We start from the raw sequence: 26,448 nt of genomic DNA, 5'->3' as shown, positions 1-26,448 counted from the left end.
TGATTTCAACCTTTTTGTCTCGGTAGTCATTCCATTGGTGATGCTTTGGTACCTCTCTGTGTATTTTCAAGTATTGGTTCCATCTCAGCCTAAGCAAAGAAATCTCTGCTCATATGTTTTCTCATCATCTTTCTCCGTAACATTTTTGTGACCAACCCTCTGTTTCCTGTTGCTCCTCAGTGCATACACTGCCAGAGTCTGCGTTTGGTCGATGCGATGTGCATTTATAGGTTTGTTAATGAAAATGTTCCTTCCTATCTGAATTTTCATTTTAAAGCAGTTTTAACAGTTTTTAAAATGAAAACATATTCAAATATTTTGAAGAGAAATGTTGATAAAGCTTCAAAGATTGTGTGTGAAACCTTTTCATTCTGATTCGGACTTTTTTAGTGAGTGTTTTATGTTCACTCTGATCCCCAAGCTCAAGGCCCCAGTTTGACATTCCCCAACTACCCCACAGATGTGCGTGTGTGTAAAAAAATAAATAATGAAAATAAATAAATAATGTTTTCATGTTAGGATGGTTCAGTGGAGAGAGGTCGGTGTGACCCAGCATGCTGGGACAATGGGTGTCTCAGTATGTGGAGTCAAAAGAATGACAAGCTGAGTGGTAACTGACGGGAGTCGAGCAGTGAAACCAGTTCTAATTGGTCCGGGGGGGCAGGGGAAAAGGTGATGGTGCATGAGGTCCGGGTGGACTTGTGTCAAAGAAAGAAAAAACAAATCCCATCAACACACCAGGAGGTACTCCGTGTGACAAAGCAAGATTTGAATATGCATTTTTTAATGTATAGTCTATGCTGAAAAATGAAAGCAACCCTGCCAAATTCTAAATATGTTATTATGTTTATACATTTAAAAAAAAAAAGCTGTATATGCAGCTGTAACTGGTTCATGGGGAACATCTTTGGATGGTAATTGAATCAGCATAGATATGGGAACTGACAAGGAAAGCAGTATGGTTCTGATGAATTTCAGTATGCGTAATCTGTAACATATTGGTTCTGAGTGTTATGGCTCTCACTCAATACTCATATCTGTGGCCTGTCCCCTGAAAACTTCCTGGAGTCCTATCTAATGTCGTCTGTGCTTTTGTAATCCAAACAAAACCCATAAAAATTTCTAACTGAAATGGTTTATCTGTTTTTTTTTTCTTCATTTTCCTCATCATCCCATTTAGCTGTTTTCCTCTGATTTTATAGTCAATTCAAAGGGAAAAGAGAGGAAGCTGTCAAAGTGAATAAATCTCTGCTCTTTTCTCACAAGCCTTTTTTTTCTTAATCCACTTCTGGAGTCAGTTAAGGGTGCTTCCCACAGCTCAGCCATCAGCTGGCCAGTTTCCTCTCTCAGTGACTGGTAATAAATGGAGCTAAGTCAAGGTAATTGTCTAGCCTGCTCTAATTACTGTACTGACTTTGAAGACATAATGCTCTAGACTATCAGGCACAAGCATCCACTTATATTCAAAACTTTCCTAAGTCTCGTTGACACATCTAAAGTATCGCACACACAGAGTCAAGAAAGGTTCAAAGCTACTGTCGAGTGTTATGGATGTGTAGATTGTACTTTTATCAGTTTCATTTTCCAGTTCTTCCTCACTCATCACTGTGAATACACCCAAATCTCACAAGCAGCACTGCTAACACGAACACACTCCGACTCTGACTGCTTTAGTCTCTTACAGAGTCACTATTAATCCTTATAACATGTTGTTTTTTTCATCTCTCACCAGCCCACACAGCCCCTCTTTCTTTCTCCCAGCTCCTCTGGCTGTGATCACTATCTCCACACAGGGACCTTCTGTTGGCCCCCCAAGGCCTTTTTCACATCATAAAAACAAACAGTTTGAAAGAAGAGAAGCACTAGCCTCAGACCATTCAAAAGGTGGATGAGTACACAATATCTGGACGTTTTTATTTTGGGCACTGGGGCTCTCTTTATATCAGTAGCCAAGGAAGGAAACTGGGCCGTAGTGTTTTACAGTCCAGGTGGTATTTTAAAGCCCCCTTAGTAACAGGGCGCTATGCATATCAGCCTGTGAGTGTGAGGAACACATGAGGGGAGTAACACAGTAGGACTTTTGACATAATACTCATAACAATATTGATCAGACTTTCATTTTGTCTACTAACTCAGGGGTGTTTTTTTGCTGCCGTGCATTTCTGCCTCGCTGCGTCTCTTCTTTCTAGGAAGCCATGTTCAGCTTGCGTGCCCCTGTCGATTTATTTAGCCGTATCATAAAGAGTCATTTTGATTTCCACATCTGCTTAAAGGGTATGACATAAATACTGTGGCTGGCTGCACCAGTCTTATTCGCACAGACACTTTTGCGCATATTGCACTTGCCCATATTGTAGAAAAGCACATGTGTAATCATGTATCATTGCTGTTCCTATGCTAATGGCCTGCTTTTTGTGTTGCTGTGTGCACTGTCTTTACTTTGCAGAGTGGTGCAAAAAAGAAAAAAAAATGTGGGCGTTCTTTTTGGAGGGGGATTGGAGAAATTATCTATTTCTGTAGTAGCAGTATGTATGTAAACACAACCAAATTATGTTGTGTGTGATGTAACTGAAGGAATGTCTGCCAAGAGCTACAAGTAAAACTGCCACCAAATTACTGCCTGTGGCAAATTAAAACAGCCAAGGTACAGGTCATCATACAGGTGGAAGTCCTGTGTGATTGCTTACAGCATCCCTGCATATGTAGAGTATTGTTGCAACTGGGACGTTAGACATATAATTCACACCATAGTCTGTCTGTGGGTTTGGGCATGCATTTTCCACATGAACAGATCTGCTTATGTTTTTTCCCATCAAGTGCATTTATGTGACAGATGACATAAAATGTATGCTGCGTGAGTAACATGAAGTGCAGTCCATAGTCCCTAACAGCGAAACTGCCTCCAGTCCCCTCAAGCAACCCTATGACATATTTTACACATTTTCATATGAATTTGCTGGTTTCTATGTGCCTTTTGCCCATGTTGTCTGGAGCGTTAGCGGCCCTCTCATCCAGACCATAATAATCACGCTGTGTGGTTACACCCTTTGTCTCTCTGACCTCTCTGCTTTTGAGATCCTGAGACGAGGTTGCAGAAGTAACACAGCCATTCCCACTCTTGTGTGTTCTGTCATTTTTTACTTAGCTTACCGAGTATGTGTGTGTGGCTTTGCAGCAAAAATTAATTGTGTCTTTGTAGACTGAGGTAACTATTTTCCTCATTTCCATGAACATGTGCTGTATAAAATTCTTATTGTTGTAGGTCCTCGTGGTCAAAAGCTAAAATAAAGTAAAAAGAGGAAGAAGGCGAGTCGAGTAATTCCTCAAAAGGTTTTCTAGAATTGAGTTGATTTTCGGTTCACTGTAGTCATGGGTCTAGAAATGGGTCAGTTTAATTTCTCTTATAATGATAAAGGTCAGGCTTTATGCAAGATAAATTGCTACCAGATCAGCTCTGCAGGGCTGCCTCACTTAACCTAAGGAGCACCGAGTAAGGGTTTTGGAAAGCTTTGTCTGGTATCTGGGAGGGCTGCTTCTGAGCAGTCGAAGGGTCTCTCAGCTAAGAGTAATTCTCCACTGGCATTTAAACAGATTTTAACTCTTTAAGAATTGTGCTGCAATTGCAGAAGGCCAAACAAGGCACTTTTCTGCACCCTGATATTAAGCCACCACTCAAGCAAAACAATAGTTTCATTATTTCTTGATTTCTTTCTGAATATCGTTTTTGAAGTTCCGCTCCAGCTGCGGGCTATGAGGGAGTGAATGGGAGCGTGAATCTCCAGAGCCACTTGGATAAGAATACTCCATGCAACACTGCATTTTGCTAAATAACCAATGTTTGATAGACACAAACGTTTCGCTGTATGATCTCTCTGGGTGTGAATGGAATAAATTAGCATTCCAAATTGTGCTCGAGATGAAGAAAAATAAGAAAAAGACAAGTTGCTCTCAAAACCAGCATTTGTATTTATTAGACTGTTGTAAAATGACAAAAGTAAAAGGAGAGAAATGTATGAAACTATTTTGTTTTCCTCTTTATAAGCAATGTGTTAATTTTCTTTCAGCCTGATGACATCTTTTACACAGATACCCTCAAGTTTATCTTTCATAATTTTTATATCTACAGGCGTGCCATCCAGCCCGAGAAATGTGATCTCCATCGTCAATGAAACCTCGGTGATCCTGGAGTGGCATGCCCCCAGGGAGACGGGTGGTCGTGATGATGTCGTCTACAACATAGTGTGCAAGAAGTGCCAGGCCAACCGGCGTTCCTGTTCCCACTGTGATGACAACGTCGAGTTTGTTCCAAGACAGCTGGGCCTGACCGAGACCAGGGTGTTCATCAGCAACTTATTGGCTCATACTGTCTACAGCTTCGAGATACAGGCCGTCAATGGTGTCAGCAATAAGAGTCCATACCCTGCGCAGCATGTTTCCATAGATATCACCACCAACCAGGCTGGTAAGTACCTTTACTTCCATGACCATTCAAAAAGCTGTCCATATCAATGTTGTTTTTCATTTTAGCTGTTTACTTTTGGTAAGTGTTCTGTTACAGTACAGTCCAGAAAGAGCTTTAGTGAAGGTTACAAATGACGTGCTTGTCCTGATCTCAGTGCAGCGTTCGATACTGTTGACTATAATATTTTATTACAGCGATTAGAGCATGTTGTTGGTATTAAAGGTACTGCGTGCAGTGGTTTGAATCATATCTATCTAGTATAGACTCCAATTTGTTCATGTAAATGGAGAGTGGAGAGTCTTCACACACTAAGGTTAATTAGGGAGTTCCACAGGGTTCCGTGCTAAGACCAATTCTGTTTACATCATTCATGCTTCCTTTAGGCAGCTACAGTACTGACAGAGGACTAGAAAGAGAGAGCATGTTTCTCTGGCTTACTTGTGCTTCAAGATTAGGCCTAAAACTTTCCTTTTTTCTAAAGCATATAGTTAAGGCTGGATCAGGTGACACTGAATCCTCCCTTAATTACACTGCAATAGGTCTAGGCTGCTGGGGTATTCCCATGATGCATTGAGTATTTCATCTTTAGTCAGCTTTTTCACCCACTATGTGTTTATACACTTCTCTTCATTTGAGAATAGCTGTTATTAATCTCTAGCTCTCTTCCACAGCATGTTTTTTTTCCTGTTTTGCTCCTCTTACCTCAACCGATCGCGGCAGACGACCGCCCCTCCTTGAACCTGGTTCTGCTGGAGGTTTCTTCCTGTTAAAAGGGAGTTTTTCCTTCCCACTGTCGCCAAAGTGCTTGCTAATAGGGGTAACATAATTGTTCTGGTTTTCTCTGTTTTCTTTGTATTATTGTAGGTTCTACCTTACAATATAAAGCACCTTGATGCAACTGTTGTTGTGATTTGGCGCTGTGTAACTTAAATGAAATTGAAAAATCGAATTGAACATTCTGGTTACTCTGCATTTTGTTTCAGTTTAATTTGTGAAATGGCAAATACCCTATTATTGTAAATACTGTGAATCATTTCATCCTAATAGAGTATTCATCATGTGCATTATGAAGCCACACTTCATGGCTTAGGAATCTTCAGGGCTACTATGATTTCATATTTCTCCACTGTGAATAATCAGGCCTTGAAGAGAGAGGAAAATTGTTCAGGTGAGGTATGCATACATGCTCTTTCTAGCCCTTCCTTTCCTTAACTGAGGAAATTGCCTGTTAAATGTTATATTGTGGGGCAAAAAGAGCACAGCTTGCTTTATAGGTATGTAGCAGCTAATTGAGATTCAAATCTCGTCCCTGTTCAACACTAAAGTGTCAGATTGGAGGACACTTTTTTAAGCTTGTGTTTCTATACATCCATGTGTATTCACATGGATGCACATGTGTCCATGCTATGGTTAGCTTCAGGGTGGTATTATTTCCTCTTATTCTCCCTGTCTGTGTCTCTGTACTTGCTTGTGTGATTTGTGTGGTGGGAGCCAAGCCCATCCAATGGAAATGACAGGTTGAGGATATTGACTTTGATGGTCCTTTTTGCTACAAGCGATTTTTTCATGCTTTTGTAGAGCTTTGACTTGTACACAAAAAAACACCTATCAAGGGACAAATACTGACCATGTGAAACATTTAAATGAGGCTTTCTTCCTTTTTTCTGTTTGTGGATGGGTCGAACTGTAAAAAGCAAAGCTTGGGGGAATTAAACAAACATAAAGTGGAGTTGCTTAGTGGAAAAAAAAGATTGTTGAGTCTCAAAAGGAAGAAAGTGACAAGTTTTTAGTAGCCTGGGTCCACGGATCCTTTCGTCAGTCGTGCACTTTGATAGCTCATGTCATGTTTCCTATCCTCTAAAGATGTGCAAATACATACTCTCATCCGCTGATAAAATATATAATATCGAACGAAGTCTAGTTGAGCCCTGTTTTACTTTAATTGTAGAATGAACTTTACATTTATCTCAAAGACCAGTGACATAGTAATTGCTTCATCCAGATCTCCTTTGTGTGGGACTACATTTTGAAATTAAATTTGGCCCGCTTGGTTGAGGGCATACCACATTTGATTACAACGACTCTCTGAGGAACATAATGACCAACTGAACTTGTCTTTGTCAGAGAAAGAATCAGGAGATGAGTGGGAGGGAAGGCAAGGCAGGATGGAGAAATGGAGTGCTTTTTTCCCCCTACCAGACTGAAAGACTGACAGTGAAGAAGAGGAAAATGAGGGAGTAAATAGGTCTGATTATCAAGGTGGCCTAATGGTGCTGACTGTCCCCATTTGACAGACTAATAGTACACTTGACAGATAGATGTAGAAGAAGCAATGCCCAGGCCTATTGTTGAAGTCTGCTGCAGTAATGAGGTGTCTGCTAGTAATCTGCCAAGCCTATGTCCAGCTCTATATGGCCCCTTTGTAGACAGGTAATTGCACTGTTCCTGACTTCAATGGGGGGTTTTCGAGGTCAATAACGATGTAGAAGTATCCAGAAGGGATAAATGTTAATGCGCTCAAAAAAAGAAGAAAAAACACCCAACAACAACAACAAAGACATCCTTAAGATATAAGGTTCTAGATTCCCAAAGACTCTTCAGTGCAGCAGTGAAGCACATTTATACTTTCAGAAACATTGAATACTTGCATCATCTTATACATTCACTGAACAAATTCAGTGTAAAGTAAAGCACGATGGTCTGCGTAATTTAAATGTTGCCATCAAAGTGTGTCCACAAGTCCCCTGCAGACTTCCATGCATCCATGAAAAAGTCTGTTGTTTCCAGCATCTCTACAATCAATTTAAAATATATGAAGTATAAAGTCAATCAAATGTGCAACAGTTTCTGTTGGCAAATTTCCCAGCTTATGCGAAGGGAAAAGTAACTCCATCTGATGACGATCTCTAAATGAAATAGAAAATAACACCTAAACCTTATTTGTGTGCACAGCTGTTTATTCGTGGAGGGAGTGTGACTGAGTATTGTAACAAGCATTTGTATCCTGTACATCTTAGCCTCGAGGAACATATAAAATCAGTTGTTGACCAGTTTATTTCAAGTTGGTATTTTTCTGTTTTATTGTGGTTGTTGTGGTTATGTGACTGCGCAAACTATGCGTTGACTTTCTGGAAACTAAGCAGCTAAATCTTCTATGAGTTAGGTAGCGAGTCACTTTGGCTTGAAGGTTGGCCATATTTATTTGAACCAGAGTGCACAGATGAGGATGTGGAAATTTGCCTCAGCAGATTCTAGAGTCTTGATCGATGAGAGTATTCCCAGTTGTATGAATTTGTGGTTTTGCTAAACATTATCCATAAAGTAAAAGCTATTAGAACAAATAAAAAGCAAGATGTTTATACTGATCAATGGACAAATCACCCTGCACTGGGTAGGCCAGAAGAGATCTGGCATAGAGATCCATAATGCAGTTAGCAGTTTTCATCAGTAAGGTATTTTTGACTGATCTCTTATTTTCCAAAGGGGTCACCACAACAGATTTTACACCAGAAGCCCAGCGTGATGCAACCCTTCCAGTTATTTGGGTACTGGGACCTGATAGGGACTAGACTAGGAGTGGACTAGATGTCACAAGTTCCCTGAATATAACCAGTGATCTTTCACATGTAAGGCTTGCATGTTTTGCTACAGGTGGCTAATTTCCATGTTTGCCATGGAAATGTACATATTGCTTACTTATTTATACAATCCATAGTTGTCGTGAGGTCTTGCGGATTGAATTTAACACTAAAGGATCAACTTTTTGAAGACCATCTTAAACTATAGCCTTTATATCCATATACAGCATTGCACCTTAACATGACTCCAAAGCGTACGGCCAGTGATATAGTTTCAGGTCACGGAAAAGCAATAAAAAGACAGTTTTATCAGTTTCACACTCAATTTCAGTTCAGGCATTGATAGCAAAAATTTACATTTCCCTGATTCTAAACTACAAATAACACCATAAAATATATAATTTAGAAGATAAGTAGAGCCTACCTGTGAAATATAGGCTGTTTGTCAAGGGCAGTGTTACATTATTGCCTTTCTGGTCTGATAACAACCTGTGAGGGGATATGCGTTCAAATGATCATGATAAAAGTTTGCACTTGTGTTGGTGAAGTCTTTGCATTTTCATTTCGACTTGGGTTCACCATAAATACTCGTGTGATTGCGGTAAACCAAGGGTATCCAGAAAACAGTATGCATCAGTATTTAGATGGCTGTAGCATGAACTGGCTATGAAAAGACAAGGTTGAGGGGAGCAAGGGGAGACTGTGGAGGAGTAGAAGAAAAGGAGAGGATAGTGGGGGAGGGGGGTAAGGGGATTTAGTGTGAATCACCAAAGAGGCCATTTAACTGCCCTCGATCCCAGCGTGTGTCTGGGAGGAAGGGCTGATCAATAGTGTGATTTAGGAGTTCATTCACAGCCTTTGCTCTCCAGGAAACAAACACGCACACACACACACACACATATAATGATAAAGACACACAGGTTATATACTGCCCCCGTTAAGACCATCATTCAAGCCTGGCCTGAATTTAGTCATATTTATCTATCTTGGCCACTGGATAATAGCTTTTACTGTATGTTGTTTAATTTAAAGATTAAGAAACACTCTTTTGGATTTAGTTAAATACAATATGGCCACAGAGTTAAATATATATATGGGCACACCATTGGCAGTAAAACCATAAACGTGTGGTGAATACTACACTGTGCTAGCCGTGTTCCCTCATTTATTCCATCCTGGGCAGTTAACTTGTACAAAGTGCTGCTAGCAAAGTGTTTTTGTTGGGTTTTTTTATCCCAACCTTTTCAAATGTGGTAACTCTGTTCCCTGAATTGTTATGTGGGGCTTTAGTGAACACTTCATGAAATAAATATCCAAAAGCCTCTTGACTGGTGCTGTTTTATGGAGCTAATACCCAACATTTCTCTGATCTTACTAGCACAGCCTTCTTGACCTAGATTATGTGCCAACAATCCCTCAGACCACAGAACGCCAAGTGTATCTACAAACAATCCTCCTCCACTTAGTTGCTGTTTGGAGAGCCATTCCCACAGAAATGCAAACACTACTATCCTAAGCCTTCTATGGGCAAGTCTGACTGGGCGAGTTGCATTTAAGATACTAAGATGTAGTGCAGTAGACTGAAATCCAAACAACCAGATGAATTAAAGAGAGCTGCCATCTGTGGGGTTCTAAAACCCAATGAGATGTTAGGCAAACATGTCAATGGAGACACTGCTCATTATGTCTTTTCAGTTTACAGCCTTTCCATTTGTTTTGGGGTGTTGCCTTGTTTCTTGTTGCTTTACACTCACTGTATAAGATTTAGGGTGTCTGAGAGCTTCATCATCTTAAACGGGTCTTGAGGCTCTCTCCAGTGTGCCATTTTTATTTCACTTAATGTCTGTTCCCATAACTGTTGGATCCTGTCCCTGGATCCAGAAAATGAGGTATTAGCTGCAGGCGGGAAAAAAATAAAAGTGTCGGTTCTGATGCCACTGAGCCACCTTGTCAGTTCTGATGTCTCTATGTGATGTTTTAAGTAAGCATACGTTTGTGTTTCTGTGTGCGCTTGTTCCTGTGTGAAAGTATGTGGTATTTTCTTCTTTTTTCTTGTGTGTGTGCTTCCTTTTTTTTCTGTGTTTGGAATCGTCCACGTATAATGTGATTTTAAAAATAATTCAAACCATGGTTCCTTGACAGAAATCCTTGGCGCTGAACTGATCCCTCTTTAAGATGTTCAAGAGAGGCCCATTACCATGTAGTCATGGCTGGCTTGGCCCTCTGAGCCCCTGATAATAAGGTGGAAGGCAGTCGAACCTATGCCTTTGACAGAGGCACGGCAATATAGGCTGCTTCCCTCATCTGAGACACTGAGTTGCTATTAAGAGGCTTCACAGTTCAGTAGCATGGCAGCATCTTGAAAAACAAAACACGAGTGCACAAAGAACAACTTGTACATGTGGCAACGAATATGTTTATATGTATTTGTTTGCTTTCCCCCCCCCTTTGCACAGAAGTGAATGTGGCTGCGGTACAAGATCTGCTGACGAATTCTAGTATAACTTTCTGTCCTGTCATATACTAACTGAGGCAGAGCAGGAATTTCTAGCCGGGAATTCAAATGTGAATACGAGGAACTTGTATAGCCATCTCAGTCTGTTTCTAATGAGAAAAAGGCCACAGAGAAAGAAAGGAGACTGGAAACTTTTATTCTCATTTTGAGTTTGACCTTATAAAACAATTTGACTGCCTTGTACAAGATACAGAAAATAGCCTTTAACTAATAATTTAAAGGGAGCTTCACACTTTTTACACATTAACTTTACTCTGTTAGTCTGAGGCAGCACTTCTGACCTTGTGGAAACAGTTATGTAATCTCTACTATAGCTTTTGAGGGACTTTCCAAAGATGGATCATATACACCTTTTTTGTTCAGATCTTTTTCCAAGAAGACTAAAAGTTGCGGTATCTCTGCAGTAGTTTTGACCATTCCTGTTTAACATTAGTTATACCAACTTCATGCTGGAGGAATCACTGCGAAACCACAGCCTCAGCTTTGTGGCACACATGCAAAGTGGTGCTTCAGCTCATCTATATTCTACAGTTGATTAATTGCAGAAAAAAAATAAGCTTTTCATTCTTTCATCACTTTGTCTCGTGCTTCTGTCCCGGCCCATCTCTGTCCCTCCTTCTTTTCTCTCTCTCTTTCTGTCTAAGTCAGAAGCTTGGAGGCTTTGACTTTGATTAATGGTGAGCCGAACTCTGCATTAAAAGCCAGGGGCTGTGAGTGAGGCCAGATAAAAGTGGAGCACAGGAGCAAGGGATGGGAAGGATGGAGGGGGGAGGGAGGAGTGCAGGACACAGTCACCAATCACTGTCACCATCATCGTCCCATGGTGACAGCGGGGGACGCAGTTGGTGGGGACAGCAGTGCTTCATTGGGCTGAACCTCACCCTCATATAGGCACGACACATTGTCTGTGACAGGCTCTTCACACGTAGCCTGGTAGGACCCACATACATGTGCACATGATTTTTTTTTCCTGTTCTGCTTTTCTTCTCAGAGCACAGTCAGTATGTCCAGTGGGACACGGCTGTTTAAAAAAAAATTCCCTCTCCTCTTCAGAGAGGGTAGTGGAAATGTATATTATAAGGGTACATGTTAATATCACAATATTCCAGTTGAGCTGATGTTTGAGTTCACTGAGAGTCTGTGTTGTGCTTTTGGGAAACAACAACTGCATTAGTTATGCCAAACTAAATCGGTTAAAGGAGTAATAACAAGAACATCTCAGCTCTTGTACTGTATGAGATCCTCTAGCACTAGTTAATGAACATAAAAGGCTCTGATTGGATGTTGTTCCTCCAAATTGGCCATCAGTGACGCACAACACCTGAATCGCTGGGAAAAAAAGAAAAAACAATTTCATTGTTTTTCTGTATGAATTTGGTTGGGACAAGGACTCAGGGCTCCCCTCTTCTTCTTTTTTTTCTTCTCTTTTTTTGCTGCAGTAATTTCTGCGTGGAGTGCCCCTCCCTGGGGTCTGTCAGGAACAGTGTGTGCCTGTGGCCGGTAATTGATAATGCGGCCCAGGCAGCCCTAGCCCTGGTCAGTGGAGCGTGAACTAGCCTGAGAAGCAGAGAGGCTGAAGTGCACTGAGGTGAAGCTTAGCCCTTACACTCTCTGTCTAGGGTATAGGAGCAGGAAAGGCGGGGGCAGGAGGTGAGAGCCAAGAGAGGCAGACGGAACAAAATCCATTCACACTGACAGGATAAACAGAGCCTATTCATTTGTTCAACATTTACATTTTACAAAATTATCTGACATTCACATCAAGAAATACTAACCCCAGTCGAAGCTGGAGAAGCTGTCGAATAACCTTGGTTTTCTTAGAAAACATGATTTACGTGCAAACACATGTAAAAAGGTCAGAGGGTTTTTTTCCCTACTATAACTTGAATGCTTATGCAAGAGTGAAGTACACAGAGAAGCAAAAGAAATGGAATAATCACCAAGGACTGTGATAAAAAGATGACTTAGTTGAGAGAGGGTGCCATTTGCTGCCTTTTGAACAGAGGAGTTATTCAGCAAGATGTGAGTGGAGACCAGGTGGAGTGATGACTAGGCCTCAGCGAGCAGGCCAAGAGCCAAGTGGCTGATAGGCGCACAATGTAGAGCATGGGCTTGTGTGGGGCTGTATTTATGCCTGCAAACATGGGGGTGAGGATTTCTTTCCAGGACTATATGAAACACCAAGGCTTTGAACTTACATGAGCAGTAGGCAAAATATATTTTATAATCAAAGTCGCTTGTGTCTTCACAAATTGGTTTGATGAGTAACTCTGGTTTAATTCATCCTTTAACTTTTAATTAGAGTCCATTATAGCAGCTTGAATTACTTTATGATGATGGAGTTAAATCTGGGGCTTATTTATGTATGTCATTCCAGAAACTGATTTGTGCATTAAAGCTAAGCAGTCTAATTTTTTATTGAATAATTTGTGCTGCTTTTGTTTAAAAAGAAAAGTTTCCTCCTGGATCACAGATTGATGCATTTTACAGAAATAAGAAAACACATCCTGGTGCATCATTTATTAAGAGTCTGACGCTCAGCAGCTCCAAAGTTGTGAAAGAGCAACTACATGTTTGGTCAAAATAAAGTTTTAAGTTGTGTCTTAACTTTCTGATCTTTTGTGTTATTTCTGTGCAAATGAATGCAACTTTACAGCTTAAACAGATTTACAGTATCTACAATGTGATATATGGATGTGCAAAGTAAAATGCAGCATATGCTCACTGTTTCACTTTGCAGCACAGGCTTCAGTTACTGCAGCCTTGTGATTTGTGCCATAGTCCTTGCTGCACTCTCTGCAGCACAAAGACAGCTAAATAAAGAGGGCTCAGCTTCTTATTGCTGCTTCGATGCCAAATCCAGCTGAAACAAAATGTGATTATTACATATATGTTATTATATTATAATTCTCCGCATGTTACAAATTGAAATATTAAACTTTGTGGCCTCAGTGTCCAAGCACAGCTCTGATTGATCATGTCACAGGTAATAGCCTATCAGGAGCTCCATTGCCACATGACTGATCTGTCCCATTACAGCACAAGTAATCAAATCTTTACCGTTTTCTTTTAATCCTCCCCTAATTTCTGATTCAGACTTCTGTGTGGAACCTTTATAGAGCCTATGACTTAACTTACATTGTGGCAGACATGGTTGGCTACATTTATGCGTGTGTATGGTTACACATTAATCACCATGCTGGAAGCGTATAGAAAAAACACGAAATGTTGGGACATTTTTTCCCCCTCTGGGTATCCGGTCTTAATAGGAGGATTCAATGGCGCTACACTGGCCAATTACAATAGTTACAGGTCACATCGACCTGACGTGTAGTTACATTTCTCGAGAGGTGCGTGTCAGGTTATGTGGAAGGTTAGTGTTAAAAAGGGTTTCTGCTTACGACGTAGGTTTCCCGCAGAAGTCTAAATCAGACATATCTGGCATGAAAAGACATTGTGGTAGCCTTTGGCTTGATTCTTAGAGCTATTCTTTCCATCTGTTACCAGACAGAAGCACAATGAGACTCTTCTGTCCTGTCTTTCTTGAAACCTGAAGTAGTATTTCATTTTGCCCTGGGCTCGTTTGTTTTTTTCCCCACACAGAATTCCAGACCTTTGGAAAGTAAGCTCCAGCCAGAGGAAGGCAAAATGGGTCCCATGTGGACCAAAAGAAAGAAAACCCCCAAAGCTTACAGTCAATGTGACACTGTTTGTGATATTTAAAATCTTAATGGGATTACATACATTAATACTACAAACGGGACTAAGAAAAATCATTGTCAAAGTAGCTTAGATACTGCGTTCAGCAACAACACGACACAGATTCGCTAAATAACAGCAGTGACAAAAATAGTAAAAGAAGCAATACTAAGCAGTAAGACAGCCTGAGGGACACCGCATCAGCATGTGACACCTTTTTTATTTTAAACGGTAAAAATAGGATTCAATTTAATTTCAGTTCAATTCATTTTACTTCACACTTGTAGTCCATATAGATTAAAAACATGCTTGCAGCTGATCAGATCCCGCTCTGGTTCACACAGAGGTCTTATCTTGAATTTAAAAAAATGTCTTCTTAGACTTTCATCTAACTTAAATTCAAAGATATAACACAGCACGCAAACATAAGCGCAGGCACATCGGCATGCACACACAGCGCAAGTTTTATCAAGTTTTATTTATAATACAATCTCCGAGCAACATGTGAAGCATGAAGAGGAGCACAGATGATAGCGGTATGACAGTTGCAGAGGGCAAAAAAATATGAGATGAGCAGGAAATTGCTTACTGTCGGGGTTAATTGACAGCCCGTGTGTGTGCGTTCAGGTGTACTTGGGCTGAAGGATGGAATATACGGTGGAGCTGGGTCAAAACAATCACGGTACTATAGTGATTTGATTTTAAAGGGTTTCATTACATGAAAAAGATGCAGTTCATATGCAAACAGGGGCATTGTTTGTATTGACTCCGTCTTGAATATACTGGCTGGGTGCAAAGCTTGCATTTTTTCCCTTTCTGCTCTATAATTTGGTTCACTAGGACATCACTGATACTGATATCGCTAATAATAGAGTATACTGTTGCAAGTGAAAAAAACAACAAACAAAAAAACCCAAATCTTTTGGAATTACCAAGATGTCTGCATTGATTAATCATAATATGAAATGCACGAGTTTCATATTTATTTACACAGTTGAGCAGAAGATACAAATACTGTTATGCATGATAGGAAAGAAGCCAGTAAGGGTTTTACAGGACTCACCTTTTCAAATGCAACAAGCAAGTGTACAAGAAATCAAACAAACACAATCTATTTGTATATAATTCAACTAAATGAAAAAGAGAAAACTCATAAATGGTCCCAAGACTTTTTCCTTAATAACACAAAAACTGATTAAATGAATAATATAAAATGCAAAGTGATTTCTACTGGGTCTATTTTCAGTATGTATTATGTTGGACGTAACAGCTGCTTATGCAGAAAATGCACAATTTCCCTCGAAGCTGATGGTTTTGTAATGACCAGATTTTGATCAGTCAATGTTTTTTACTCAAACCTCACTGAATGAAAACATCTGACTTTAAATTCACTGCTGTGGGGTCACATACTGACTCACTCATTTATAATAATGGTTCAATTTCCTGAATGAATAAGTGGCCAAGTATGATAATTTTGTCTCATCAGTTTAATGATTTTAAGCCTTAAGTGCTTTTTTCTTTAAAGGCAAAAGTAATAACGTGTATTTACAGTGTTATCGCTGTAATACGCCTCGGCAGTCCTCACAATAACTTGTGATGCAAATTGTGAATTAATATAAAAATATTTTTACAGAACATAAGATTGATCAGTATAAAAATGTGCAATATTTTCATTTTTTTATAACGCAAAGGTAGCAAAGACACTCAGTGTCTGTTTTATTTAGTTTTACTACCTATACTCTCACTGAATTTTCAGGAAAAAAATGTCTATGAAATTTAATAATGACAGAAATGAAAACAAGTTGATATTTAAGTTTTTAAGTCTAAGTTAACACAACTGTGTGAATGAGTAGTCGTGAAAGAAAAGGGAGAACTGATCCAGTGCATCCTGTAGAGGCTACACTCATGCTCCTGAATTCTCTGCCCATCAGCGGACAAAATCTAACACAATGGTAGCGGGACACTTGCCAGGCTCGTGGTGATGGACCATTCTGGTAGCCAGAGTCCTGCTCGCTCGGCCCAAGTCCACGCCCACAAATCTCGGCCAAAATTGGCAGATCTGTTTTGGCTAAAGCCAGTTTATATTTGGTCCTGCGGTGCCAGAATATGGCAGAGAGCAGGCCTAATCGCTCTAACTCAGCTGCTTACCTGCTTACTAATGAGAGAGGCAGTTGCACTGTTTAAGCCGCTCGGACTCTGAGAAGCATACTGATGGTGAAATAGTTCAGTTTGTATTTGTGCAGCAGCGTGATGTTTTATTTGCACATGTACAGAATTCAAAAGTGCACTATTTTTTAAAACATAGACCATCATGTTTGAAAGTATTTGGATTGAATTATTGAATTAAATGCACTAAAGCAAATCCCCTAACTTTAGAGAAAGCGCTCTGCATTTGAAGCCACATTTTCTAACTTCACCTCCAGGTTTCATGAAATTGAGCCTTGAGGACAGACAAACATGCACAGAACTGAGCAATTCAGCTGTTTAGTCAGGCTACCCTTGCTCACCAATCTGTTTAATTATCTTGAATTTGAGTATTTTTGAATAACCACCTACAACCAACAAACACTTGTGGGCGAGAAACATGTGTAATTAAAGCCGGTTATTATAGAAATGCACTAATTTTGTGTTACTCGTTCTGTCTCCTCCAGCTCCTTCAATAGTTCCCATCATGCACCAAATCAGCTCCACCATGAATAGCTTCACACTCTCATGGCCTCAACCAGAACAGCCAAATGGCATCATCCTCGACTACGAGCTACGCTACTATGAAAAGGTAAGTGTGTGTGTGTGTGTGTGTGTTTCTGTAATGGCTGAAGTTCTTTTACTCGTGTCGTCTACTCTGCATATTCAACTGCATATAAATCCGCCCAAAAACCAAAGCTCTCCTTGATATCTCTGAGCTGAGTCCCCCTGGGTTGATAATATGTTCTTTCGCTGTGTTCACTCTGCCTCTCCCACTGTTCTTTGGTTTCGGCTGCTGATGAAGCGAATAGTTTGACCTCTGCTCCAGGCCCACTCTGCGTAGTGCAGCAACCTGTCCCACTGTGAAAATGCATTGCATCTGGAGGGAGTCACATCGACCCGTCTGCTCACACACAATACGTCTGCTTTATTAAGTCGCCAGTCCTACCCCACGGAGCCTATGCTGCACAAGTATTGACCTGTAGGCTTTTCCCAAGGCCTTGAACATAATGATACTGAGAGATTGGAGACTTTAGCTTTTTTGTTTGGGTCCTTGTTTGTCCTCCTCAAGCTGATCGATAGGTATAGCAAAGTTGGTTGTGCAGTTTGTTTTTTTTTCTCTCCAGTCCTTGTCATCCTAAGCTAAGATTTGGTGCACCTTCACTCATGTTCTGCTTTTCAAATAAAAGATAAAAAATCAATATAGTTTTATCAATGTTTTTTTTTTTTTATTCTTTTTGTGTTGAGTTATTTACTTCACACAAACTCATTTTGGCTAAGGCTTTGCGATCAATATTCACAATCCCACCTTAGAATAGTTTTGTCACATTTAGCATTTTCTATCAGAGAGAACAACAATCATGTTTTTAAATAGTGTTTGCAGTTGGAAACTCAGTTATCCAATATTAGCTGCAGCGCTTGCTGTTTTCCCCTCTGGCATTGCACAGGTCATGAAATTGAATCTGATTGCGATGGCCCTGAGAAACCTTATCTGCCAGACAGCTTAGTGTCGTGTAAATAACACTTATACAGCCCCCCCCCCCCCCCCATTAGCTCATGAATATCAATGAAACCTAATCCTATTGATGTTTATGCAGTGCATCCTCACACAAATAGACGAGCACTGCGTAATCACAAATTAGTGAATTAACAAGGACAAGGTTGCTAATTGTACTGGGATAGCTCAGGTGACAGAGAGGTTGTACTCGACCCTGTCTGGCTCCGTCTTAATGCACCTACATATACCCCTATGTTTTTGTGTCTATCTGGAAAAATACTTCCCCGTGTGACTCTGAGTAAGACACAGAAGGAGAGTCAGAGTGATTGCTTTGTGACACGCTGGGCTGTGAAGATGAGATTTCCACTACGGTGGTCCTCTTCTGACAAGCTGTATTTTGGATCTGACGCGGCTTTTTATAGGTTCTGAACAGACACTTCTTCAGCCAGCCGTGGCTGTCCAAAGTGTCAATGTAGATGTGTTTTTATGCCTGATTAAGCACCAACCAACCAACCAACCAACCAAAAGTGCAGGTGGTTGAAGTTTTTGGCCAAAAGAATCAAATGAAGCTAAATGGATTGAAGTGTAATTTCCCAGCCTGTTAAATTTCCCTATGCACATAAGTGCGTAATGCCATGTAGATTCTCTCTGTCACAAACCTTGGCATGGCTTTCTCGTGAGTTTATCTTCCTTGCTTTCTTGCCCATTCTGCTGTAAAGTGATGATGTGGCCTTTTGAATATGAGAGTAGTCACACTGTTATGGTTATGGAGTTGATTTTCTCAGTGTGCCTGCCACAGTCAGCTAGTCCTTAGCACAGCAAAGCGTGAGCTGTCTTTCTGCAAACTCCATCTCCCCGGGAGCCACATATAGTCACTGACAATGGCAACTTCTCTAACAGCATGGCATTGTCACATTTTGTGTTGAGTAATACTTCAGGTTGTTCATAAAGGATTGATCTACTTCTCTCACAACCTCGTCATAGTACTTATTCGATACAAGTTTAGTTCTTGTACGCAGGTTTGATTGTTTGCTGTTTTGTTTTTTCTGTGACAGTGCAATACAGAATGTCATATGCAACAGTGATTGGACTGGTTCTTGATCATTTTTAAAGGGAGATATACATGCAAGGAAAAGTACATGCTCTGTGATGTTGTCTGCTGAGCCACCAGGACACCCTCTGGGGCCATAAAAAACATTGGTTCATAAGGTTGTCTGCTAGAGCTACAGGACTCAGGCTTAAAGCATGTCTGCTTTAAGTCACTCGCTGGAAAAGCTAAAAAAAAATGTAGTCATGCTGTCAGTGAAGCAGAATGTTTGCACAGATCTTTAGGTATTTCCTTCTTTATTTTTATTTTAAAATAACTGCTTTTGGGAAAGAAATGTCTCAATGGCACCAATGTCCCATATACAATACTGTGGAAAAAGTTTCGAGCCACATTATTCTAAATTTAAAATGTTTTTGAGCTTTAGAAACAAGTGGCAGCTTTTTCACTCGTTTCCAGTACCGGTACTTGTACCTGACAATTTTCTGAGGAATGTTTTTGTTTGTTTGTTTAAGCTACTCGACACTGACCTGTGAATCATTCAAGCATAAAAAAGGCAACTAACTCAAGGGATGAACCCGTGTTGTGTTTACACATAACAGACAACTTAGCAAAGAACCAATTTTTAAATTACTAGCAGCGCTTCGCCAAAAACGTATAATTTGTTCCCATTTCTTTAGTTGAATCTGCAAAAAGTGACAGTTTGACAGTGATTAAATATTTTTCGCATCAACGGAGTGATTCCCAGAGGTATTATCTGAAAAGTTGGCATATCTTGGCATGGTGCGCAGTTTATCTTTAAATATGCTGAGGAAAATGAACAAGTGCAGGACAAAAGAAGACGTAGCAGGCCTAAAAACAAGCTGCAGCAGCTGAACAGTATCTGAAAATCACATTCTTAAAAAGTAGGAGGAAAAATTCAGGTGAAAGATGCATCTGGTCCTTCAGTTTATCCTTCTACTGATTGCCGAGGTCTCATTAGTGAAACGGGGAAAAAAGGCAGAGTTGTGCCAGATTACAAAAGAACTGGACTGAAAAACAGTGGTAACAGGTTTCATGGAGAGATGAATCCAAAGAAACTGAGTAGAAAGCTAAGAGAGTTCAGGCTGTGTTGAAGCAGAAAGGTGCTCAAAAACTCTTCTTTATGCCTTATGAACTATTTTTCCGTGTATGTTTGCACATTTCATCTAATGATAAGCAACATCACTAAATGAACAACTTAATATTTATCATTTCTGAAAATGTACTGCTATATAAAATGTTAACAGTAATGATAATCGTAAAGCTGCAGAATAAGTCCAAATTTCCCATATATAGTAGAACTGCAGTTTAAGCTGTAGCTGCATATATAAAGCTGTTGGAAATGACTGCATTTTGACAATTTCACTTGAAACCTCAAGAAAATGCTGGAGGCTGTTCTCTCAACAGGCTTCGCTCACTTCTTCAACCTACCTTCTCATTCCAGAGTAAGCGGTCTCAGGACTCTGTAAATTGGGAAGCAAGATTAAATGAGTCGAAGATTTGTTGAGAAAAAGTAGAATCGCATGCTCTCGTTCTCTCCATTTTTCTCAGACCCCTTTTCCTCTGGTTGCCTGAAAATTTGGGGAGGGTGGAAATAACGCAGCGTAGCGGAGGTCAGGCCCTCCATTAAGGCTGGAGCGGAGCAGCCACCGGCTCTGGTTACTGATTGCTCTGCTGGTGTCAGAGAGAGGGTGTGTGTGTGTGTGCCGGGATCTGTGTGTGAGCGAGTGTCAGTGTTTGCGTGTGTCGGCAGCAGTCCAGGTGTATCCATTCTGGATGACAGCAGTACTGTCATGCTACGGTGTGACAAATTCGAGAGCAAATGCAAGTTTTATGGCATGTCACTATGATCTGCAACATACTGACCATTAACACTTACAACTTTTTGGGGGGCAGTCTTACTGCAAATCTCACCTTACATATAATTAAAAGGTCCTCAGAAGAAGTAATTGGGAATGCATGTTATTCCTTTGTCTCAACTACAACACTTTTATGGACACACACACTAAAAAAAGTTTTCTTTTTCTTTTTTTCTTCTTTTTTTTCTCTCATTGGAACTTATGCAGCACTCCCTCAGTCCCTCAGCAAGAGCGCACTCTCTTCTTTTCTCCCTCTTTGTTTGTCTCCCTACTCACTTACCGAAGCCGTCTTGTAGGTCTCCAGGTGAATGGAATGCATACAAAGAGAAAAAGAAAAGGTGCCTACAAAGAACAAGAAAAACTCAAAGAGCAAAAACAAATAGGTTTCCCTTGAAACTTACATTAGATAAATTGAATTTTCTTGCTTGTCTTTTACCATCCTCATTAGTGTTAAACATACAGCTTTGCAGAATCGCAATGAAAAACAAATGCAAGACCCTTTTTGTGTGGGGATAAAATTTGCTCTTACACTGGTTTAACTTCTTTACTTCACAAAATCATTAAGAGACATTGGGGGTCTTTAATGTCGTATTTTTATCACGACTATTTTACAATTTAAAAATAATTACCATTTTCCTTTTAGATTAGAATTCATGAGGCAGTGGTAATTATTTGCATTTGGAAATAAAAACTATCTACTCTCTGAGATTTAAATTGTTGCCCCCTACTAAAGTGGTTTTTTCCCAACCTTAGGCAATACATTTTAATTGGGAACATTAATAGAAGAGTTTTTTTTCTTCAAATATCAAAATGTTGTCTTATATACTCCCCATCTTTCTCTTTATGTGCGCGTGTGAGTGCACCCATGTGTGTGAGCTTTTCAATAAGACACATGGTACTACCAAGTTTGTCTCTGTGCCAAGGAGCCATGCTGTCCATTTTTGGTGTTTTTGTTTTTTAAAAACAAACAAACTATGTGTACTTTGAGAGGTGTCTGTGTACACATAGTTTGTTTGTTTTTGCAGACCAAGTGAAGTGAAGTCAAATCAGGCTTTTTTAAATAGTCTTATATGACTACCACCTATAACAGACCCACAAGAGGAATCGTTTCGATTCAGAAAGTCACACAAAAATACAAATTTCCAGAAGTGAAAGGATGACAAGTGGCCAAGGAAACATCAATAAAAATGAATCGATTAAATCTGTGAACAATATTCATGAGAGAGTTGCCTCGCTAAGTGTGTTTCGGTGATTTTATTACATGTCATAGAGCCCAAACTCCCCGTATTGCTTACTCTCTGTCACCCCTGGCAACGCTTTTGATTGGCTGCTCCGCCATCTGCCTTCCCACCTGCAACTTTGTCTTTATTTAGCAAGTATGGGTGTGGTCCTCCTAATCCTCATTTGACTGGCAGCAGGGGAGGACCTCTCATACCTGGAAGTCCCTCCTGGCATGGGCTTTCATTGGTTATCTCCTAACCTGCTGGAGTGCCAAATGCCAGCTCATTTTAAGTAGCAGATGTGTGTGTGTGTGTGTCACATAATCCCCATTTGACAGGCAGCATGAAAGGGCCATTGCTAGCTGGGGCTCCCTCAAGGGATGCTTGCCCATTGGCGATTTGCCATCTGTCTGCTCACCTGTCCCCCATTCAAGCTCAGCAGATGGGGGTGTGATTCAGGGAAATTCACGATGACTGATAAGCAGGAATAGGCAAATCTTGACCCCAAGTGGTCCGTGTGCACTGAACCATATCTTGGACCAGATGAATAGGTGACAAGGGTTTCAGTCTCTCGTGGGGCTTCTTGTGTTTCGCACCTCTTTCAAATGCACAAGCTGCTCCTCTGAAGTCAAGTTCCACAAGTATTTGTATGCAGCACACTGGTGAAATGACAGTTTGTGTGATCTCATGTACAAAAGGTCTGTGAAATGATTAAACTCTCTAAACCAGTTACATCCAGCATTCCGTTTATAAATATCTCTTTTCTCTCAGAGATAGAGCGAAAGCCTGTTGGTGTGATGCTCTCCCATCCCTGGCCCAAACATTTGTCTTCATCAAGCTCAGAGTGTCCAATAAGAGTTAATGTGATTGCTCACGTTATTATGTGGGGGGGGGCAGATTTCATAGCTGTGTTTACCTCGTCTGCTCAATGACAGAGCAACTGGAATGATTCAATTACACCAATAAGATTGGATAATGATTTTGATGTGGGTTCCTTCTGCCTCGAGTTTCTTATCGCTTCCTACCATCTCCCCCCTCCCTCTCTACCTTTATTTTTTTTTCTACTCCATAGTGTTGTCATTTTTTTCCTCAAGTTTTCTCTGCATACTCATACATGTTTTGGAAGTTTTTATTTAGCATTAAGCATGAGTTTACTCATTACACTTAAGAAAAAGTTACCTATATTTACACTGCACTACTAATTCAAGGGAAATTGGCCCCTTTGCATTGAGCTGCCCTTTTCCTTCTCTACCTCTGTCAGCATCTAGCTATCAGCAGCTTGCAGTGGTGGGGGTTGTGTAGGTGCAGTCTTATTTTCTGGCTGTCATATTCACTCTGGGTTATGGGAAGGTGACAGGCCATAGTCATTACTGATCCACAATAGCAGATACCTAAAGCAGGTCCCAGACTACACTGCAGCAAACTGCAGACTGCCTCTGTAAGAGTGAAAATATAGTAATTTGCAAAAATCTTCAGCCACCCCTCATTTCTATATATTTTGCTCCCACTGACCAAAGTGCTACAAAATAAAAGTACGCAGAATAAATAAATAGATAAACATAAAATAAACAGAATTGATACTAAAACGCAAAATAAAAGCATCAGTAGAATACAAGATAGGATTAAACATGAGTGAAACAAAAGGATAAAAAAAGAATAATATACAAACTGCGTTAAACGCCAAGCCGAAGACGTGGATCTTAAGAACGAATTTTGAAGATTAGCAGTGAAGAGGCCCGTCTAATAAGAAACAGCAATGAATTCCACAATTTGGGAGCTGCTATGGCGAAAGCCCTGTCCCCTCTGAGCCTCCGCTCCTCGGCACATCCATGAGCAGCTGGTCAGCTGAGCGACGGGGAAGGGCAGTGCAAGTGCAGCAGCTCAGAGAGGTAGGGCGGGGCAAGGCCATTTAATCACCTAAAAAACAAATAAAAGAATTTTAAAATGAACTCCGAAATGGACAGGCAGGGAGGATAAAACAGGGGTAATATGCTCTCTTTTCTGTGGTCCAGTTAAAAGTCAGGCTGCAGCATTTTGCACCAGCTGAAGACGACACCAACATATAAAGAATTACACTAATCCAACAGAGTTGTGATGAAAGCATGGATTCATGTTTCAAAGCGACTTTTCTGCAGAATGTTTTTTTATTTTTGCCAGTTGTCTCAGCTGACAAAAGCTGGATTTCACCACTGGATTTCTATCCTAAATAGATATTCCAATTCAAAAATCAATACAAAAAATAGAGGGGAAACACCTTAAATTGAATGTTGCATGGGACGTGCAAGAATTTTTAAGCTATTCCTTTTCATAAACAAGTAAAATACTTACTGCCAGAGGAATTGGATTGAAAAAATAAATAAATAAAAATAAATCAACAAAAGCAAACCCACTTCAAAGAACAAAACTGAGGATCAAATGTTCAAACTTCTTGCAGTAATTAAATTACCTCATGAAGCACATCACAAGCGACAAACCACGCAGTGGCGTTTTTAATGTTCTGACGTAGCGATTTCTCTTTGTAAACCGCAAGAAACGATTGCTTTTAATTACAATATTGTGCATGCGTGTAACTGTATAAATGCTTTTATATTTTACACAGTGTTTTTTAGACCGCGTACGTGCTCTGTCGTGGTTTGAAATTTTATTTGAAGTTCAAACTGGTTGAAGCCTTTTTAAAAACTGGTGTACAAACATATTACCACTGTCTGTTTAATACAGCATTCACACCGAAGCCTTAAGGAGGGCTTTTGCCTCGTCGCTCCTGTCTGTTGTTTATCTACTCTTCTCTATATCGACTTCTATTCTTTCTCTGTCACTGATGTTTTTCAGAAGCACAGTGCATTTCCTGTAACATGCGACTTAAAATTTCTTTTAAATTCGGGACCATTTCTCCTTACTATTACCAGAATACGTGATTCCATCATAAACTTGGTTGTTGTATCTCAAACTTGCCAACACTGGACTTTTCTGAATTCTGCATGGTGTGATTTAATCCTTTCATCTTCTGACATCTTCTCATGAAGTTATCTCTAACTTGCTGCCTGTGATCGTTGCTCTTTTCAGGACCATGCAGAGATTAACTCCACTATCCTGCGGAGCCAAACTAACACAGCGCGTGTGGAGGCCCTCAGGCCGGGTACAGTCTATGTGGTACAGGTGCGCGCACGGACTGTGGCTGGCTTTGGCAAATACAGCAGCAAGATGTGCTTCCAAACCCTCACAGATGGTAAGGATTGCAGAGCCAGGAGAAACAGCTCTCCTTCCCTCTCGCTCTATCCTTCTCTGTCTCGTTTGTTTCGTTTCATGCACAATAGCTCTTTTTTTTTCTTTTTCAGACGTTCTTGTCTTTGTATTTGTTGTTGCATTATTATTAGTAAGTGAGATAGAGGAGAGGCATAATGTTTGATTGCGCTTCCTATTTCTACAGCTAAATTAATTTCCCTCACAGTCAGGTTTGAGTGTGTGTGGGTGCTTCGGATACGTTGAACACCGAGTGTCTTTTGTTTGTGCAACTAACTGTGCTTGATCCAAAATGCTTAGCTAATTGGTTTTTCACCCAGGCCTTCTGTTGCTGGAGAGTTGTCCCAGAATGCGTAGCTGTGATTAGTAGTTGATGAGAGAAATTTTCTGCCATGCATGGCGGGGGGTTGTTGGAGAGAGAAAGGGCTGAAGATGGGCGGTAACACCTGGTGAACTGGCAAGGCTGGGGTTCATTTGTGTATGTGCAGGAAGGCGTGCTTGCAAAGAGTTGATAGCTCTGCCAGGCAGTCAAATTGTTGGAAAATCACATGGCTCAGTCAAGATGTATTCTGCTGGGTTTTCATAAGTGCAAGGCAACAAAAATAGCAACAAAAAGAAAGATATGAACTTATATTAGCCTTTCCTACGTTTTTATGCTCTGCATAAGTTTTCCACTCTTTGTACCGTACTTGATGGCTAGCCTACAATGCCTATTTGGCCATAATTCAAAATACATTAAAGACAGGAGTGACATTTCCAGACTCTCTGTTAAACAGCAAAGATTACAATGAATGAGATGGTGATGATCTTGAGGGAGGGGAAGATGGGAAGCATGATGATGGTAATTAAGCCAATCATTGTGGCTATTTACCTGTGTGCAGAGCAGATGTGGCACAGTCACTGCCCCATTTACTCTCCCCAATAGTTCCGCATCAGCTTTCCTTGCGTATGAAACCATACTAGTGAATGTGAGCACATACATGCGCATACTTGATGCTCGCTCACACCAGCACAGCTTACGGTTCATCTGCTGGCTGGCTGCCACAGCACGGCATTCGTCGAAGCAAGCAGCAACACGCCAGAGGACTGCCGGCAACAACACCCACATCTCTGCCGCCTCCGCCTCT

General features: G+C 40.5%; 1 protein-coding gene across 2 annotated transcripts in view; it reads left to right on the top strand.

The window, feature by feature from the left end:
• Positions 1-26,448, top strand: part of LOC102309964 (ephrin type-B receptor 1-B) — a 169,068-nt gene that overhangs the window by 104,293 nt on the left and 38,327 nt on the right. For both annotated transcript variants that reach the window (XM_005912843.3, XM_005912842.3), the window contains exons 5-7: positions 4,127-4,462; positions 16,906-17,030; positions 25,145-25,307. In XM_005912843.3, coding sequence (XP_005912905.1) covers positions 4,127-4,462; positions 16,906-17,030; positions 25,145-25,307 — 624 coding nt within the window. The remainder of the gene's footprint in view (positions 1-4,126; positions 4,463-16,905; positions 17,031-25,144; positions 25,308-26,448) is intronic.

This window comes from Haplochromis burtoni, unplaced genomic scaffold, assembly GCF_018398535.1.
Source record: "Haplochromis burtoni strain Fernald_Lab_line unplaced genomic scaffold, NCSU_Asbu1 Contig_3, whole genome shotgun sequence".
Classification (NCBI taxonomy): Eukaryota; Metazoa; Chordata; class Actinopteri; order Cichliformes; family Cichlidae; genus Haplochromis; species Haplochromis burtoni.
Note: the sequence above shows the minus strand (reverse complement) of the source record. Positions and strands in the feature narration are given on the sequence as shown.